The following is a 20,584-nucleotide window of genomic DNA, read 5'->3' as shown; positions in this document are numbered from 1 at the left end:
CTTGAAGTTCACGTGAATCACGTGAGCAAACAAGCACGCACATTCACGGCCAGCCCAGCACATCAAAGGGCTTCTCCTCCCCTAATTATTCATGGCCCGCCGCAGGCCGGCCGTACCTTCCCAGCCGGCGCATTCACGGCCAGCCCAGCACATCAAAGGGCTTCTCCTGCCCTAATTATTCATGGCCGGCCGCACCTCTCCAGCCAGCTTCTCCCCTTCTCTGCCTTCCCTCCGTCTTTGCTGATGTGTGGCTTTTCTGCACTCCAATGTGCTGTCCGTATGCATCGTAATATTATATGTTCCTTTTTGACTAAAGATGTCCGTATGCATCGTAATATTATATGTTCCTTTTTGACTAAAGAAAGCGATGCGCTCTTCAATGCAAATATTTTTTACATTAACTGGAGAGGCCGGGGATTGAACCTGCGGCCTCATACATGCAAAGCAAGCGATCTACCACTGAGCTACATACTGATGTTAGAACATGTGCCAGTGAAGTGGTGTAAAAACCGGAACAAATCAATGTATTTAAATTATGTGTAAAGAGAAAAGTCCCAATCCCGCAACTCAGTCATGCCGTCCCCTAATCTCGGGGAGTTCTATAAGTGAAGATATGTATCTCCCGAGGACACTCTTATGTCACGGAGTTTGGATTAAACCACTCCCGGATCAGCCTGCAAATAACCTATTGAATAACCTCCGGGCAATAACCTTGCGTTGTTGTCCCTTTCATCCCTCGCTTCCTGCGACACTCAGACAGACCCTGTGTGCTGTTACTTATTTCCCCACTCTTTGTCCGTCTTCCTCTCATCGGAGCTCGTGCCCTGGAGAGCCCCTCGCAGCGCGTCCTCACTCAAGCCATGTTTGCTGCCGCCTCGCTCCTCCTTGCACCCAGCCGCGCTCGGGCGGACTTCATTAGTCAGGTAGATTTATTATGCAGTAAGCGGATACCTCAGCGATTACCATCACAGGAAACGGCGCCCCTGCCCCTAGGCCGCCATCTAACATTAACCTGATTGCGGGCATTGCTCTCTGCCCGATCCAAGCCCATTGCCTATTAACCATCTGTCGCCTCTGTAACTATAGCGTTGCAAGTGTTGAACTCCTCTGGCCTCGGCAGAGAATCACCATGGTCAGGCTGAAATAGGGTTTCTCCATGCTCGTAAATGGTTTTACACGTGGGGAGTCATGAAGCCTAGGCAATTTTCTTCATATCTCCATTTGTTTGTCATTTTGGGTCGGGCCTGAGCCCCCAACTTCTCCTAGCAAGCTGTCCCCGCGTATCCCTTATGAGAACGCAGCTTGGTCTATTCACCTAGTTGCCCGGGTGGTGGATATTATAGGCATACCTTCCTATCCTGCTGAAAGAAAAGTGGCGCTGGTCGCACCAGGATTTGACGGTTAATGCAGTAAGCACTGGTTTAATTTAGGTTTCAGCACTCCATGGCAGGGCATTACTTTCTTCACTCCTCCCACTGTTATTTTTTATGTATTTATTTTTGTGAATACCTGACAGCTGCACATTCCCGACAGGGCCTTCCTACTGGTCTTTTGCTCCAAAACATTAATCAACTCCCAACACGCCTTGCTTTATTTATGTTTCATTCACATTTTTTTAATTATTTTTGCGGCTGCCAGTACTAAAGAGCAGCTTGCATCTCTGTGTTGCATTCACACTTCTCCTCCCCTCGCTCGCATTCCCGCCCCCCCACCAGGCTCTCCCGCCACCACCCGGCTTCCCTCCGGCCATTTGCCACACTCCTTGCCTCTGTCTTGCCTCCCCCTCCAAGAAACAAAACAAGCACTGGTGTTGCCAATAGGTCTCGCAGGAGGAAAGTTGGAGCTATTACAATTGCAAATAACAATGCCTTTTATTTTTGTTTTCATTTTTAAAACATAAAGGGCTTTGTCATTTACAAAACCAATAGCTCCAACTTTCCTACTACGAGACCTATTGGCAACGCCAGTGCTTGTCATGACTTCCCTTTTTATCCTTACCTCTTTCTTTATCTCTTTTACTTTTTTCTTCCTTTTTATTCTGCTCTTCCCCCTTTTCCTTTTCCTTCCCTTTCCCCTTCCTCTTCCTTTTAAAATTTTATAAAATCCTTTGTTTATGCTCTAATGACACTGGGATTGTTATGTTTACTCCTATATATATTTTGTATCTTTCTTCCTTTTGTCAGTTGTGGACCTAACTATTGTTCAAATAAAGCTTTTTTCAAACAGGAAAGTGAGTAGCTTGGAACATGTTGAAGCTGACTGATTCTAAATGATTCTACGGAACCCTGCTGTTGCACTGTTTCTGTCCATTGGATTATATGCCTTTGATTCATCTAAAAAAGTTAGAAATCCCTACGGACACAGAGAGCTGCCTTTGACTTGCTGAATTTTTTACTTTTAGTCAATTCGCAAAAGCACCAAAAGCACACCAGGGGGAACTACAATTGTAATGATTTACTTGACATATGACTGCTTGTCCCAATCATATGTTTGCAAACTGTACTTTTTGTGGAAAATCCACAGGTACTTGCTTATAGTTACTTTGAAGGGTCAGTGCTATTAATTCGTATTTTTTTTCTTCTCGTGCAAACATATTTTTTCCTGTTAAGGATGAACTTCAGCCACACAACCTTCCTCAGTGACAGAATTGCAGGCCCCTGGCCACACTTTCAAAGCACATACAAGTGTGGAAAAAGCATACTAGGTGGTTATGAAAAACAATACAACTCCCTACTATAACTAGGGCTCTATTTTATGGTATTTATTTTTTCTCATTTCTATCTGTATTTATCCATATATTTTTTGTTCATTTTATCTGTATTTATAAATGTTTTATGTTTTAATAAAAAATTAATCTGGAGCTAGTATATCTCCACATTTATCCAGCAGATAAATAAGCACTCAAACTTGGATACCTGAAAGGTTTAAGTTAGTGCCATAAGCAGCCATATATAAGATGCAGATTCATATGCAGTAAAATCACAGGAAACATCAGAAATGTAATACTAACACATGCCTCTGAAGACGTTTAACGCATCAGTAGGAAACCTTGTCAGACTGGTTTGGAATCACTAAAAGTAACTTCTATTTTCTGTTTACATATATAAAAATATTTTTTTTAAAAACCTGTGTGGGTGTACATAACATTTGCCTTACCTGGGAACACTCAATATCCAACCACAAGGAGTCACTTTGAGCAGATCTTGCAGATTGACCACAGCTGGAATGGGCATTTACTGATCTAAAAAACTCAAAATCCTCTCTGCATGAATTAGACTGTAGGTTTTACATGTGCATTTGTCACATTTTCATTGTACCTATTGCACTTATACGTGAGAAAGAACCAGAGCAACTGGACTGGTTAAATAAAAATGTCCACAAGAAGTAGACAATATGTTTTTTTTTCCTCTCATGTCACACTTACTTTAACCTCTGGGACATGAAATTGTAGCTCTTGATATGCAGAATTAGGTGCTGCAGAGTTTTCTTATTATAGATGCACCCACAGCAACGAAAAATCTGACATGGGGTCTAATTTTCCAAAGTGATAAGTATAAAATGGGGGGAGAAAATCATCGTGGTTGCAATGAGAGTGCCACGTGAGTAAGAATAACAAAGACCTTGTGGGTAATCACAAACATTTCCATCACTGCTTCCTACACTCATTGCGCTTTTAAACATGAACTTGCTTCAAGCAGGCATAAGTGGTGTAATCATTGTGAGAAAATTCCTCAAACTCTTTCATTGTTTCAGGAGTTTTAAGTAAAGGTATTTATTTATGTGAAAAAACATTTCCACGTGAAGAATAGATTTAAAAAAATGCTCAATTGCAGATTTACCTTCAACATGCGACAGAATTTTTAGAACTGCAGAAAATAACTAGGCTAAAGCAGAAAGTCAAAGTTTGTTTGTAGTTTCATGGGAATTTTGAAAATCCCCAAAATTGGAAAAATATTCTACATTTTTTGTGAATTTGTATGCATTAGAAACCCAAAACAGCTTCAAAGTGCAACTACAGTCAGCTTGGGATTTTATAAAAAGCGGCTCATTAAATATCCAAAAACTCCAATGCCATCAAGTTGATCTAGTAGTCCTTTTTGTAACCAGTCAACTGAAAATTCCACGAGGGCTTAAAATTAGATCGCTAGTAAGTCTTTATGAATAAGGATTTCATTGCTGTGTTTACATCATTCAGCCAATGCAATGATCTGCACCGGGAAATTGTAATTTGGACAATTAGTTTTATAATTTTGTAAGAAAAAAAACATCCAGCGGAAAGGAAAATTGTTTCTTACCTTGATGGTTTCTGTTTTGCCAACTCCATGATCCCCCTGAAGAGCCACGCCGTTTACTTGTTGCATTGCCTTCAAAACAGATACAAACATGCACATTTTTAAGATGCTGTATAAAATGGCTGCAGAATGCAACTGTCATATACATTCTAAAGGGGGTTTTGATATGAGTACTGTGTGGCTACTTTACTAATCCTTTTCAGTTTGCAATACCGGTAGGTGCGGCGGTATACATATGAAATACCACTTCCCGAGACCCATGATGAAGGCATGTGCGCATCAAACGGAAAGCTATCACTTCTCATTGGAAGCACTTTAGGATGCTAGACTGTGCTTTCTTTCCATTTCAGAACACATATTGCCTCAATGAGCAAGTGTTCTTTGTGATCAGAACAAAGACTTACCGAGCCATAGACACAATACAATACAAAACAGAGCTCTGGAAGACAGGTGCTTCCTCTTAAACAGATCAGCCAACACCTCACCTACTTGGAAAAGGCCCAGACAAATGAAAACCCTACATAGCCCAATAATGTCTCCACAAGTCATTGTTCTGGTGGGTCAAGGGTCATACATAATGCAGGCTTCTGCAGTTCCTGTGGCACAAGGAGGCCCCCAACCCTCCATGGGACCCCAACTCTTCATCTTGGGCCTCATTCAGCTAAAGGGCAATGAAAACTTGGGAGACATGGGAGATTGGGGGGTCCCTCATCACATTCTGCAATGGGGCACATCATTTTGTGTTACGCCACTCTGTGGGTCATGCTATTAAGCGCAGGAAGACAAGAAGGGCCCAGCCAGAAGGAAACAATTATCCCATTTCTCTAGCTTCCAGCCTACTCCTAACTCTCTCAAAGCATCCGGGTATGTGGCAACGGCGCATCTTTTTTCCACTTACTGCCAGACAGCTCACACTCCCTTTGAAATCTCAAGCAGATGGCTATTAAAAAAGGGTTTTTGGGAGCCAGGTTCTTGTCAAATGCCAGGTTCTTGTCAAATGCAAACAGTAGCTTGTGGAGAAAGTAACTTTCAAAACAAGAAAAGGCCACAACAGTAGAGAAAGTGTTTTGAGGCACTGCCAACATTATCAGGTCTGGGTTATGAATACAAGAGCCTTTTGTGTCACTCATGGGTTTAGGCACTCAGTAAATCACCATGCACGTACACTGTCACTCATAATTGCAATCCATTCCATTGTGAAACAAACAGGAGGGACAGAGGGGCAAGTTTAATGAGGTCCAGCATACATGCCCCACAGAGACAGTGTGCAAAGAAGGTATGAAGTTCCTCGAGATCTGAGTAAATCACGTGGGGGTGCAGGTGGGGGCAACGCCACAAGGTGCTCGTCCCACCTGGTTTGGAAAGAAGGGGGAAATTCCCTTGTCGGAACTAGGGCTCTCACACACCTAGCAAGCTAGGTGTCATGCTTCATCATATGAGCCTGCCCCTCGTCAGGTCGGCGCTGCAATACCCGACGGGCAACCAGTATGGGGCTCTTTGGCGGGGATCTTTTGTTCCTGCCGTTGGGTCCACCATCCCGGTTCCGGCAGCAGGGTAGGTCGGGGAAAGAATGTTCACAGAGCGTAGGACACACACTGGTGTCCACATTGACCGCCGGACTCCGTTGCGAGCCCCCATAGGCACACTCCAGGGGTGCCCTCTTTCCGCAATATTGTTTACATTATGTATAGGGCCTCTGGCAGAAAAGCTACGCAAAGGGAATATGAGGGCACCAGTTGAGGGGATGGTCAGGGTCAATCATTTTGCAGATTATATTATTCTTTATTGCAACTAGACGTGCAGAATATGAAGGGGGCTATGCAGATGATTGAAGAATTTACAGGCCTAGGGGGGTATTAGATAAACTGTTACATTATGTATCATTTTGTATGCCCCTTTCCTTAATCATTTTATGTGTACTTTTGATTCTGGCACTTGCTAGCTCGTGGTGGGGTTCTATTCTGTTGAGAACCCTTCCACAGTAATTGAGCTGCCTACTTCCTGGTAGGTAGTGTGCCATTGCAGATTAAATTTATTCTTCAACGTTATTGGACTACGCACTTTTCATTTGGATTTTTACTTGAACCAAAGCAAAACCAAAGTTCTGCTTCTCAATGTAGTTGCTGCAGAGCTTCCAGTCTCACTTCAGCCCCCAGCGAGGTTGCAAACTCCTATAAGATATCTTGGGATCTTTGTAACAAATATTATTACTCACCAGTTCCATTTAAATTAATTTATGAGGCAATGCTTAGAAAAATTAATGGGCTACTTGAAAGATGGTTGTGTCTCCCTCTGACAATAATTGGGCGAGTAGCCTTGATGAAAATCTTGGAACTACCACTACTCGTATTTCTTTTTTCTAATGTAACAATTAAAGCGTTCAATAGCTATTTCCAGGAGCTAGATCAATCGAGAAGGAGCTTTTCCAGGAATTAAAAGCCACAGAGGCTAAAAATTCACTGTTCTGCAACCAGAGAAAACGCAGGGAGGTTTGGCACTTCCTTATATGCAGAGCTACTACCAAGCAGCTTTAATTGATATTTTAGCAAGTTAGTTAGATGGTAGCAGGGCACTAGATGACTATTTAACACAGCAAAAGTACCCAGAAAGACTAGATACAAGCGTCTCCAGTGGTTTAGATGGCAGTTGAGTGCCCTCAGTAAATCATGTCAGTTTTTAATTGATTATTAGTTCGTGCAACTCCAGGAGGGTCAGTTTCTTGGTCTATCTCTATCTGGCTGGGAGATCAAGTTCTGGAACTCGATTGGTCTAAAAGATCTCTGGGATTTCTTTTACGGAGTAAATGCATCTCTTGGGAAGTGCTCCTCTCTAGGAGAAGGGATCAGTGCACACGCTTGTTTTTTGTAGCTTGGACAGATAATCTATTTCTTGGCAGCAAATATCCAGGGTGATAATTAAAGGCTGCACCCTATCATTCCTGCGCTTGTGAAAAGTAAATTGCCTGGGATAGGCAATTGGTATAGGCAGCTTTGTAACCAGTCCTCGAAAGATGATATTAATGGATCTTTGTCCAAGTTTTTGGAAAAAACGTAATGTAGATTATCTGAAAGGACTGGCACTCTATTTCAGAGATTGGTTATAAATCTCAATGACAGAAAATTACAAACATATGTCACTCCTTTACCGCTGGATGGTTTTTTGTTCCCCAGCGACTCTTCCTAAAATATACCTGAGGGTTTCTGATAATTGAGACTGGCTCCATACGTTTTTTACCTGTCTGAAACTATCCAAATTCTGGGGAGGTGTTATTATTTGATGTTATCAATCAGGATTTACAGTTTAGAATAACTCCAGAAGCAAGTTTAGTGTTGTTCGCAGTCGCGAAAGACAACCAGTGGTTCAATAAGGGATGACAGTTTTTTATGTCGATTGCACTTACGTAAGCATGAGCGAATTTTGCGGATCTCGCGTTCGCGAATTTTGCGGATTTGCGGATTCGCAATCCGCAAAATCCGCGAATTCCCGCGAATTTGCGGATTTTTTTTTTTTTGTGTTCGCCCGTGTTTCTGCCAGTTCGCGAGGGTTTTGTACACTTTCGCAAATTGCGAACTACGGCTGCTCGCTCCTTATCCTTCAGATTTGGAAAACCAGCCTGATTACAACTATTCAGGGCTGGAAGTAAATGATGATAAGTATTATGAAATTTGAAGAGGTGTATGCAAAGCAGGTAGGGGGGTTTGAAGAGGTTTGGTGCTATCTGGCACCATTTTGAGTGTTTTGAAGGCTAAGTGGAGCTCTAATCTCGTTATTGAAAGCTTGCTTTACTCCCTGTGTCTGCAAATTCCAGGTTAGTTAGTAAATAGAAGGAAGAGTAAATGTTAATGGATTATTATATTTTTAAACACGCTGCACTTTGGACACTGCACTTTCTACACACAAAACGCACGTTACACAGAAGGCACTTTAATACTTTGTAAAATGTGATTTGATATTTCCACTTCGGTATGAGGTCTAGGCACTGCTGCACTTTGGTAAGCTTTTTGAACATAACATCGATTTATGAAATTTTGATTCCACTGTATGTGAAAACTGTTGTTTAAGGCGATGGTTTATGTATACTGGGTCCTTACTTTTTTATATCTACTTTTGCTCAAAAAAAAAAAAAGAGTGAGGTGTACTGCCTCAGCCGGTACAGTGAAAGCACATCAAACTTGTCATTCTTTCAATACACCTGCCCATGGGTCTCTAGAAGATCACTTCTCCCTAGGCAATCCCGAACTGCACCAACCAGAACTGATACACTTCATGAAGGATTACAGGCATAGTAGGTAGCCTAGAATTTGGAAGGACATCAATTAGGTCACAAGTCAATAACGTGCACTATGCTAAAGATAATACAGTTTATTATTATGGGAGACATCTCTGCTATGGCAGGCAATGGATGCACATCAACCACGAAAATCCTGTTCAAATCTTGAACAATCTTGAACATAAACACATTCACTCTAACAGCCAATTATCGACTGGCTCACTAACCTTTCCATCACAACCCAGAGCAGCTCCCATCCTAAATGAGGTTCATGGCCAACCTTGTGTGTCAGTGGAGCTGACCCACCCTTTTCCAAAACAGTTTTATGGTAAACCCTCCTTCATTGTTTTCAACTACTCTCTAAAAAAACTGTAACCAAAAAACAATATCAGCTTTCTTGTAAATTTTTCTCTAACCTACACTATTAATCCAAATTTTTGGCAAAATGCTTCTTGAGTCTCCAGGCTACCACATATGACCCCTTTTTGGCTATATAAACTGTTACCATAGTTCCGCAATCCTTGAAATTATTCTTATTTGTATGGGAACCATGCCGGCTAAACCAACGTGTGCCCGTTTTAGAGAATTGAATGCCTTTGTGGCATGCAAAAGGGCAGCAATTGTGGAAACCTGGGGGTCTAGGTGATGCATGACCACATAGATGTTAAGGAGATTATGCAATGTAGAGTGGCCAGGGATGAAGCCGGATCGGTCCGGTCTCACGATGAATGGCAAAAGAGGAAGCAGGCGATTGGCGAGCACCTTGGCATAGAACCTGTTGTCGACATTTATTAGTGAGAAGGGCCTAAAAGAGTCTTAATATTCAGCTGGCTTGTCTGGTTTTAGGAGTGTTTTTTAACAAGGGGGGGGAGTGAGCCCGTGTCTAAGGAATCATGGCACATCATCAGCAAGTAGGGTGCCAACATAAAAAATAACTCCTTCTAGAAGGCAGTGGTCAGGCCATCGAGCCTGGGTGCTTTGTCCTCAGGTAGGTTTTTAATTACCTGTTCAATTTCCTCCATAGTAATGGGCAAATCTAAATAGGCACGCTGGGCCTGGTCATGTCGGAGCAATTGTATAGTGTCAAAATATTCAGTGAGCTTACCTAACTCAAGGATCGGGGTGGCTGTATATAGTTGTGAAAAGAAAGAGGACTTTATGCCCAATAGCTTTGCCAAGGAAGAAACTTATTGGGAGTGCACGTTTAATAAATCCATCACATAGGTAGAGGCATGCTGTTTGCAGAGCATCCCTGCAAGTGCCTTGCCCGGTCTGTCCCCCTCTCCAAACCAGAGGGCCTGAGCTTCCTCATGGTATTCCGATATCTTGCCTCGGATACTTGCGAGTGTAGTGGCATCTTTAGAGTGAAAGTACTCCATTTCTACAGATCGGAAGTCTCAATAAAGTTCAACGGATAGATTTAAGGACTCCAGATTGCTTGGCAATGTAGACACTTCTTATTACCACCTAAATTCCTCCCAGAGCCCTCATGATGTGCGAAGTAGCCGCCAGGTGAATGCATGGAGTATTGTCTGGGGATCTGCAATACCAGCTTGACACGTGTGTGATCCGAGAGGGTGCGAGGCAGGTGACTCACTATAGTGGTCCAGGTCTGGACATCCTTGGACGGCAGCTAGAAATATATCCTGGACCATGTATTGTTGTGTGTTGAGAGCATGTGCTTTCAAGGGTGCCTAAGTGTGTGCGCCACCTTAAGCCCTGTAGGTTGTTGTCTTGAATTATTGTGTTAAAGGTCCGAGTGAATTTGTGGTGTGAGCACTTGGATATACCAGATTGGTCTATCTGGTCTTCCAGTACAACATTGAAGTCGCCACCCCAAAGAATAGCAAGGGGTCCGAGGCCAGAAATCAGTCTCCATACCTCAGAGAGGAACTCAAGGTCATCTGTGTTTGGACTGTATATAGCAGGTAGAATCACTGGTTGTTTGTCAGTATAATGTAGCGGTCATACTACCAATGAGGGAGCGAGATGGACATCAAGGAAGCTGCCTGCGCAGCAGTATTGCGACTCCTCTGGGATGGTTTGAGTAAAGTGAGGAGTAGGTTTCCCCACACCAATGAGCATGGAGCCTAGAATCAGAAGCACCAGTCATGTGGGTCTAGAAAACAAATGTCTATTTTGTGTCTGTGAAGGTAAGCGTGTACTAGACATGTTTTTCTGTGGTAATTGAATCCAACTATGTTCCAGGTGATGCATGTTCTGGTGGTCATGTTACCTTAGGGTGAAAGATACTGTACTTGAAGAGTCTGCGCAGTGTATCATGTAATGTGTAAGAAGGGGTGGAGAGCATGGTACATTGTGAATGAAACCTGAAAAGTAAAAACAAACATAACAAAAACTAATCATCAAATTAAACAGCCCATACCACCCCCCTCTCACTCCAACCCAGAAACTCGGTTGAGACATGCAATCCCACCTCCTACCCCAATGAAGCTCCTGTAGGTTCGGCAATTATCCCTGGAGGCGTAGAACAACTGGGCATACAACCCTGCTAAGATGGCTCGGTGGCCGAACAAAAGGCATCAAGGGCCGTCCATTTCCAGTGCGTATAGTGGTTCAGATAATACAGGTAATACAATATTAACAACAGAATAAAACTGTGGCTACGCAGCCAGCAGCCCAGGTAACTAGCTTGAGTTGCGTCTATGGTAAACGGGACAAGCGCAGAATGTCCGAGAACTGATCAGCCGGCAGCAACGAGAGTTCGGTCATTATCACTGAGTTGGGATTCTTCGGAGGTGCGGTGAGACCCCTGGGGGAACCTCTCTCCCCTGGTGGCATTTTTTGCGACCTTCAGGGCAGCCTTCGCATCTGTGAGGATGTGTGGTACGCTCTCAAAGGAGATTCATAGTTTGGCTGTGTATAGTAAAGCATAGGGTATGTAGGCCTTCTGAAGGATCCACTTCGTAGGCAAGAATGCCCAATGAGACGCCTGCACCACTAGCGTGAAGTCTGGATAGAACATGTTACTGTCCTGATATTGGATGGAGCCACGCTCAAGGGCCAACTGCAGGACAGCGTCGCGATTTCTGTAGTTCAGAAGGCGGGCAACTATGGGTTGGGCCGGTGCCCCCAGAGGCGGCCGCAGACCCTGCAAGCAATGAGCGTGTTCCCCGATAATGACTGCAAACAGGCCCTCTCCAAATAGGTCCCTAAGTATCGTCTCAACAAAGTTCTCCATCCTGGTGATAGCAGTTGACTTTGGAATCCCCATGATCCAAAGATTATTGCACCTAGAGCGCACTTTAAGGTCTTTATTCTTGGCTTTAATAAGTTTGAGGACTCTGTCCAACCATAGTAGGTGTTCTTTGGAGTTAGCCTGTGCATCATCCAGGTCTGAGACACAATTTACCATGTGATTAAGTCTGTTTTCCTGTTTATCAACGTGCTCTTTAACATGCTCCAATCTGGTAGTGAGCAGATTCAGTGTGGCATTAATAGCCTTTAAACTCATCTTGACATCAATGAGGATTTCTTTGAGGTCAAAATCTTGTTGTCTTCAGGGTGGCCTGACGATGTCCCAGGGTGTGGGTTTTGGTCAGTCTGAACAAGAGCTTTGCCTGCATGGCATCATGTTTTCCCATCGTCGACGTGGGCAGTGATCGTGGTGTACGCGTGGGCCCTCAGCAGAAGAGCAGGGTATGGTGCATGAGGCGTAGCTGACGTCCGCAGGGAGTTCATATGATTGCCTGTCCACTAGATGTCCCAGTAACAATTGTCTGCTGCTCGGGTCTATGATCTCTCAAGCCCCGTAATGGCCTGGGCAATCTCCCTGTCAAGGGGCATTAGCAGGCCCAGGATCTCAGCACAACAACCAGTCACCCCTGCTCCCGGCAGTAGATGGTGAGCTGCGTGCCGTTTGCACTAGAGACTCCAGTCACACCCCAGCTCATGGCACGCCAATCCTGGCACCTATATGTCCCGCAGTCCCCCGAATAATCGATGCCCTCAATCAATTGAAGGGTTGTCTTGGCTGGATGCTGCCCAGCGCACACCCGGGGAGATATGGAGGAATGGGGAGGGTGCAGAGTAGATGACAGCAAACTCCCTGGAAGTTAGCCCACATGGGCAGCAAGGCCAGCCCAACGACCAGCGCCAGGAGTGAGAGCCCCCCAAGGTAAGCGGGCAGGACAGTCCGGGGCAGGCACAGGTGGCAGTTGGTAAGTCGGATCCACACAATATCCAGCAAGGACTGCAGCAGCATTGCTGTTCCAGTAGTCTGTGTGCAGACCTAGTTGTATCACTGTCCAAGGGGCGAAATGCACACTGTATCTAAATAATGGCAGCGTGACGGGTAGAGATTCACCACAGCAGCCACCGGATGCAGATACGGACTCCCACCCAACATGGGGGTGAGCGCAGGTTATTCTAATCCCCAGTCCCAACTCACTGCCGTCAGTCGCATGGGCTAAGCAGCGAAGCTTCTCTCCTTTCACCAGCCTTCCATCACCAATCCGGCCGTGAGGTGCCTCCCGACAGCACGGGGGTGCGGCGGCAGTCCCCCGTCGGTCACCGGTGCCAGACACCTCAAGTAATAATGAGGCCATGCAGGGAGTACATGACCTCTGGACCAGGACATAGGCCACGTCTGCAGGCCTGTCGGATAACGGAACAGAGCAAGAGAGGCATGGGAAAAGGCCAGCAGCAGCAATGACAGCTCGGCTGTGGACACCCCCCTGGGAGGGGCACAACCCAGCCAGCCCCCATGCCCACGCTCACCACACACCTTAGTCGTCCAGAGTATGACTTTTCACCAGTGTCCAGCGGGCTCCACCCGCCCCCATTGCCTACACAGGGCTCTGATGTGACCAAATGTCTTCAAATTGCATCAGTAGGACGTTAATACTGTGCAGGCATTTTGCAGGTCTGGGCAGCCCGTTATGCAGTGGATTCATGTCAGTTTATACGTTCACTGGCAGAGCCTCTTAGGGAGCAGCCATTTCACATATCGTCCAACCCACACCCCGGTCTCTGTATTAAGATCCTTCTGATTGGCTGCTGTCAACCCATTAAGACTAACAATGAAAGGTCTGTTCCTCCCCTGTTATGTGATGTAGTGAGACAGGGGTAGACCAAGCACAAGCAGTTATCCCATGTTACGGCATGGAATTTCCCTTTTTTGTAGCTCAACTGCAGAACAGGTTTTAGCTTTTTTAAACTGTCATCTGCTCCACCGGCACCCCCAACTATCTGGCTGACAAGTCTCAATCTTTGGCAGCTCTCAGCACACCCACAGCCAGGACCCCTTTAGAATGTATTCGAATATGCAACTAGGATATGTAACAAAATCCCCGTATCCTTCAGTATCGGAAAACTCTGCTCCAATTCTAAAAAGAGCTGAAGATGCCTCTTTTAAAATAACACTCCACCATTATGCAGTAACAGTCCACAAATGGAAAGGGGCGACCACTCGGTCCCCCCGAACGTATGGCAGAGTGCCTCGATCCCCCCGGGAAGACATTTTTGGGCGGGAGGCGCGTCTCGGCTGGTATGCCCGAAGCGGCGTAGCCGGGGCGCGCTTTTTTTCCCGCCCTTGAGTGGGCTGGCCTAGACACGGACGCCGCCGGCCACGCCCTCGGGGCAGGCAGGGGCGGGTTTACGCCCGCCCTGAAGATGGATAAAAAGAGACGCAAGACCAGAAGACACCCTCTTGTTCCTGTGCTCTGAAGCTGCACCTCCCCGCTGCACGTGAGCTCGAGACGGAACGAAGAGCCAATTTTGAGCGTTTTAATCGTTCTTGTTTGTTTTTCAGTTCCTTTGTTGGAGAATGCCGAAGAAGGTTGAAAAGCGTATGAATACCGACCAGATGCTACGTGTTCTCATGAAGGAAATGTCCGAGCTAAGGAAGCGGGTGGACAAGAATGAGGAAAGGGGCCCAAAACGTCCGTTGGCGGGAGCAGCCCCGGGAGGGAAAAACAAGAGGCCCAGGAGGGGGGCAGCGGGAGAGGAGATCCCCGGTCCCAGTGCTCCGCTCGAGGCTCCAACTCCCGTGCCAGAGGAGGGGAATCCGATCACCCCCGTGTCCGAGGATGATATGCCGCCCGAGTTGGCAGCACAATTGGCAGCGTGGTTGGGGAAAGGTAACGAGGGCGCCACGGCTGTCGAAGCGCAGGAGCTGATTAAGCAATTGCGTGAGAAACGGGAAGCAGCCAAGGTGCCCGTGCCGGCTGCAGTGGGGGACAAGGCACCAGGGATGGTTGCGACCACAGAGGCAGCGTCAGGTGCAGGTAAGCGGCCATTGCCGATCGCGAGGGATGAGTCAACACCCTCTCGGAGGGAAAAGTTGGGGCAACATGTTCCTTTGGCAATTAAGGAAAAGATTTGGGCGGGGGAGTATGTGAACATTTTTTCGTTACTTGTAGATCATTATGAGGTGGAGCATGTAAAGAGTCAGAAGGACCTAATGCATCCGAGTGTTTGGCGCGCAAAAATGGCCGCCTTTAAAGTGAATGAGAATATCGCCAATTGGGGCAATGCCTGGGGAATCTTTACATCAATCCTGGGGGAACGTAGGCCTGAGTTGCTTTCCGAGTTCCCAATCTACCAATCACGAATCATGGGGTACTCGACATCGCAACAGGGGAATCATTGGTTTTGTTACGACAATATGTTCAGAAAGGAAAAGGAGCATAATAAAAGTTTAACCTGGGATTGTTATGATGCCTTGACCTGGGATAAAATGAAGGAGTCAGGGATGTTAAAAATGCCGTTGGTGGGAAGTAATGTGGGTGAATCCTCCCGACAATATGCGGGGACGCCCTTTCGATCAGGTTCGGGGGCCGACGATCACTCGAAACCTACCGGCAATACCGGAAGAAAGGGTTTCTGTTTTAATTACAACAGAGGAAAATGTACGAGACCGCAGGGATCGTGTAAATTCAAACATGAATGTAGTGGTTGTGGGTCGTCCCATCCTGAGGCCTCGTGCAGAGCCAGAACGGGTGATAACGGGGGGAGAGGAGGCGCCAAACAGGTCTAATATAGTCCGAGGGGCGCCTTTACCCACTCCCATTGATACCCTGGCAATGATCCCTTGGCTCAGTGATTACCCGGATCGTACTTCTGCTGGGGTGCTGCGAAACGGTTTTTCGTATGGTTTCCGCATCCCGGTAGGGGACTTTCAGGGTGTGGATAAGTGTAAAAACCAACTTTCTGTCCTGCAGCATACAGCCGTAGTACAGGATAAGATCCGAAAAGAGGTGACTCGAGGTCGGGTCGCTGGCCCGTTTAGTGTACCCCCAGTTCAGAATTTTGTTTGTTCTCCCTTAGGGGTAGTCCCCAAGAAAGACCCTGGAGAGTTCCGACTAATTCATAACTTATCAGCTCCACGAGGTCTTTCCGTAAATGAGGCAATCGATCCAGAAGTGTGTTCGGTGCGGTACGCATCCTTCGATGAGGCCGTAGCCATTTTGAATCGCCTGGGGCCCGGGGCGCTGATGGCGAAGTCAGATATCGAGTCAGCTTTCCGATTGCTCCCGGTACACCCAGACGACCAGCGTCTCCTAGGTTTCATGTTTCAGGGTTGTTATTACATGGATAGGTGTATGCCGATGGGGTGTTCTATATCCTGTGCTTATTTCGAGAAATTCAGTTGTTTTTTACAATGGGTCTTCACAAAGAGAACGGGTTTCCAAGATGTAATGCACTACCTTGATGATTTCTTATTTCTTGGGGCAGCCGGGGGTCTTGAATGTGGCCGGGCCTTGGCCGAATTTTGTGTGTTGATGAAACAGTTAGGGGTGCCATTGGCGCCGGGTAAAACAGTGGGTCCCACGACTTGCCTCGAGTTTCTGGGGATCGAGTTGGACTCCATTGAGGGGTGTTTCCGTTTGCCAGCCGAGAAAGTGTTGAAGTTCAGGGCTGCGCTGCAACTGTGTATAAATGCATCAAAAGTTACGCTGCAACAATTACAGCAGGTGGTGGGACAGTTGAATTTTGCCCTGAGGGTAATACCAATGGCCCGCCCCTTTTCCCGTTCAATTGCCCAAGCGATGGTCGGCCTTAAAAAAGGCCATCATCGCACGAGACTATCGGCCGAGATCCGCCAGGACATGCGTATTTGGTTAGCATTCTTGGCGGATTTCAATGGTAGAATCGTCTGGAATAAACCAGCCGTGTCTTCTGAGGAGCTGGGGCTATGGACAGATTCGGCGGGAAGCATAGGTTTTGGCGCCATCTTCGGCACAAAATGGTCGGCACAAAGATGGCCGACTTGGTGGCATGAGAAGGGTCTGACGAGTAATATTGCTTTCCTCGAACTGTTTCCCATCTTGGTGGCCTTGAGAACATGGCCCGATGGGTTCAAAAATCACTCGGTCATATTTTGGTCGGACAATATGACGGTGGTCGAGTGCATCAATAGTCAGGCAGCACGTTGTAAACTGATCTTAAGACTGCTTAAAGAAATTGTTTTACTGTGTATGCAATTGAACGTGCTATTCAGAGCAAAACACGTGCCAGGGGTGATGAATCAGGCAGCTGACGCACTGTCTCGTTTTCAAATGCAGGCTTTTTCGGGTTTCCTTCCCTCAGCGGACCCGGAGCCGGCACCCTTTACCGAAGCTCTCTGGTCTCTCGGTGCCCCGAACTTCGTCACCTCGTGGGAGAGAGTCTAGCACCAAGGACGAGGAAGGCATATGAAGGGGCGTTTCGGGCCTATTTAGCCTTTTTGGGGAGTGATAGAGAGCGGCTTTGGGGTCATGAGGAATGGGTGGTGAATTTCCTGATGTCTTTACGTAGGGCTGGGAAATCGGTGGCTACGGCCCAGAGGCATCGTGCTGCCATTTCCTTTGTTGCCAGAGCACACGCTATCCAGGACCCAACAGCGTCTTTCGTTGTACAGAAAGCGCTGCGTGGGTGGCAACGCCTTGAGGGTCGCAGAGTAGATGAAAGGCGCCCGATAGGTTTGGATAGATTGTCCCAGTTGTTGGCTACACTTCCGGCCACATGTTCATCTCAGTTTGAGGCAGTGCTGTTCCGAGCCGCGTTTACGCTAGCATTTCACGGAGCAATGCGGGTAAGCGAACTAGTTGCAAGGAACAAACTGGATGTGGCGGGGGGTTTGTGCCAGGAACACGTCCAGATCAGGGGAGAAACAATGACTGTTTCCTTTGTAAGGTCTAAGACTGATCAAGACGGGATGGGTGACTGCGTCATCATACGCAGGATTCCTGGCTCCTCCATATGTCCGGTAAAGTGTTTAGAGGAGTACCTAGCACGAAGGGTGGCATCATGGGGGGGGACTTTGTTAAGACACGCGGACGCCACCCCACTGACGAAATTTCAGTTTCAGCGGGTGCTTGCGATGTCAGTTGCCGCTGCGGGCTTCAACCCGGGCGAATTTGGGACCCATTCCTTTCGGATAGGGGCCGCTACGGAGGCTACAGCCAGGGGTCTTAATGTTGAGCAAGTGAAACGAATGGGGCGTTGGTCCTCCAATTGTTATAAAAGATATGTGCGGTTGCACATGTTGTGAAGCTGTAATTATGTACTCTGTACTCACGCTTCGTGTTTTTGTTTGGTTTCAGTTACGCAAGCCTACGAGGCGGGGCGGACTATGCAGTCGACCTTACACCGGGTCAGCGGTCAGACATCACCGGCTGTGAAAAAGGAGGTGTGGGTCGTGGGCCACTCATACGTGAGGCGTGCCGCGGACGTATTCAAAGCAGGTGACATGATTCACGTAGCTGGGGAATACGGGTACAGGATGTCCTTCTACGGAAGGGGCGGTCTCTGTATTGACCAGTTTCAAACATTTTTTGAGGGTTTGTTAGGGCGGACAAGGTCACCGCCGTCTATAGTGATAGTGCATGTTGGGGGCAATGATTTGGTCACCATCGGTAGACGACTACTCCTGGAGGCAATGCTTTCCACTGTAAGTTGGTTGGCGAGGAGAGTTCCGGGGTGCACGATTGCATGGTCCCATTTGATTCCACGAAAAGTGTGGCGGGGGGCTATCTCTATACCTGCTTTGAATCACTCTGTTAGAAAGCTTAACAATAAAGTGAGTAGGTTGTTCCGTTCCAGGACATTGCATTCTATTTCTCATAGCTGTATTAATGATGACAGGATGTATTCGGGGGATGGTGTGCATTTGTCTTGGGTGGGGAATGAGTTGTTCTTAGGAGATCTCTTAGCATGGTTGACATCTTTGAAACATGACCTTTAGGCAGGAGTTTTGTGGGGGGTCCGGATAGCCGGTCAACTATCCGGCCTGTGGCGGTAAGGTCATGATCGGTGAGCACTAATTGGAAGATCCCTATGAGTGGGCGTCACCCAACACGGATGGGAGCGCTCGGGGGAGGTGGCCTTTGGCCCCTCAACGGGGAGGCGGTCCCCTCTAAGGATGGGTCGCCGGAAGAAGAGGAAAGGCGGTCAAGGCCCCTTCCTGTGTAGGAGGGGTTACAGCCCCCTCCTGGGGAATTTCCCGGGGCCAGTGACATCTGCGACGGCAGATGCGGTAAGTTGTGTGGGGTTGGGGGGAGGTCTACGATACCTTCTAGATACCTCACACGAGTCTTCGAACGACCTTTAACTGGCGTCGAGTTGATAAGTGCCCCCGTCAAGACAAGGGAAATTGTAGTAGTTGCACGTGAGTACGCCTCAGTGCTGTCGCCCCTCCCAAGTGGGGGGGGTATGTCTGGTTAGGGATCTTGACACCGGTTACGACCTTGCCGTTGGCCCTTAAACGTTAGGATGTACAATTTCAATGTTTCAAGTAAATGTTTTGTAGGATGTTAGATCGGCTAGGAGAACCTCTGTATTAGAGAATCTGTTAAGGTTAGCCAAACATCGCAGTGTGGTATGAAATTGTACATTAATGTTTAATTGTTTTTTAATTTTGTTTTAATAAATACGGCCGGGAGGGTCACTCCCTCCCACTTCCAAAAACTTCAAGAACTGTTTCCGGTTTCCCTCATTTGGGGATTGTGTTGAGAGGGGGTGGCGGGTATCTCAGCCATATGGAAAGGGGCGACCACTCGGTCCCCCCGAACGTATGGCAGAGTGCCTCGATCCCCCCGGGAAGACATTTTTGGGCGGGAGGCGCATCTCGGCTGGTATGCCCGAAGCGGCGTAGCCGGGGCGCGCTTTTTTTCCCGCCCTTGAGTGGGCTGGCCTAGACACGGACGCCGCCGGCCACGCCCTCGGGGCAGGCAGGGGCGGGTTTACGCCCGCCCTGAAGATGGATAAAAAGAGACGCAAGACCAGAAGACACCCTCTTGTTCCTGTGCTCTGAAGCTGCACCTCCCCGCTGCACGTGAGCTCGAGACGGAACGAAGAGCCAATTTTGACCTACCCACCAGCCCCTGAGGACAGCTAATTGTTTTAATAAAATTGATCAGTTATTCTATTTCGTTTTCTGCAGCCTTTAGTTAGGTTCAAGTTGTACAAATATCACATACTTACACAGAGACGTTTTAAGGAATGGGCAAAGTGGGCTTTGCCCAGGACCCCCCCCGCCCCCCACTAGGGACCCCTGGGAAAGTGAAGTTTTACATTTTCATACTTCTCTTTATTTCTCTATCTCATCCTTTAACTTATAACTGAATATTATTTGGCATCATGGCCTTAAATTCACAGAAAATGGGTAGTAAAATTAAAACTTGTTCTGACCAGGGGCCCCCAAAATATTTCTTGCCCAGGCCTCCAAAACCCTTTACATGACACAGTACGTAACATATATAACCGCAAATGAAGCCATTTTCACATTACAGCAATACTTTTCACCCAAGTTCCCAAAAATGCATTTAGCATTAAATCTATTCAATCTTATACATAGCATCTAGCAAGCCAATATATATTCTATCCGGGACTATTGCATATATTATTATAGTAGATATATACATGCATAGAATCAAGTTGTTATCAAATGTGAACGATGCATGTCGCAAAGGTGGTATAGCAACAGTGTAATATTTTACTATTGTTGATATTTGGAGCCCAATCACCTGGCAGCACATGAAACTGAAAATACATCACAAAAGACAGGACCTGTATTAAG

The 20,584-nt window shown here is 46.8% G+C and overlaps 1 protein-coding gene across 1 annotated transcript in view; it reads right to left on the bottom strand.

Annotated features, from left to right (window-relative positions):
- Positions 1–20,584, bottom strand: part of LOC147707531 (dynein axonemal heavy chain 5-like) — a 1,425,553-nt gene that overhangs the window by 750,127 nt on the left and 654,842 nt on the right. The window contains exon 42 of the mRNA XM_086925656.1: positions 4,296–4,364. Within this exon, the coding sequence (XP_086781782.1) occupies positions 4,296–4,364 (69 nt within the window). The remainder of the gene's footprint in view (positions 1–4,295; positions 4,365–20,584) is intronic.

The sequence above is a fragment of the Lissotriton vulgaris genome, chromosome 6 (assembly GCF_964263255.1).
Source record: "Lissotriton vulgaris chromosome 6, aLisVul1.2, whole genome shotgun sequence".
NCBI classification, from domain to species: domain Eukaryota; kingdom Metazoa; phylum Chordata; class Amphibia; order Caudata; family Salamandridae; genus Lissotriton; species Lissotriton vulgaris.
The sequence above is the reverse complement of the archived record's forward strand: the minus strand, read 5'-3'. Positions and strand labels throughout refer to the sequence as shown.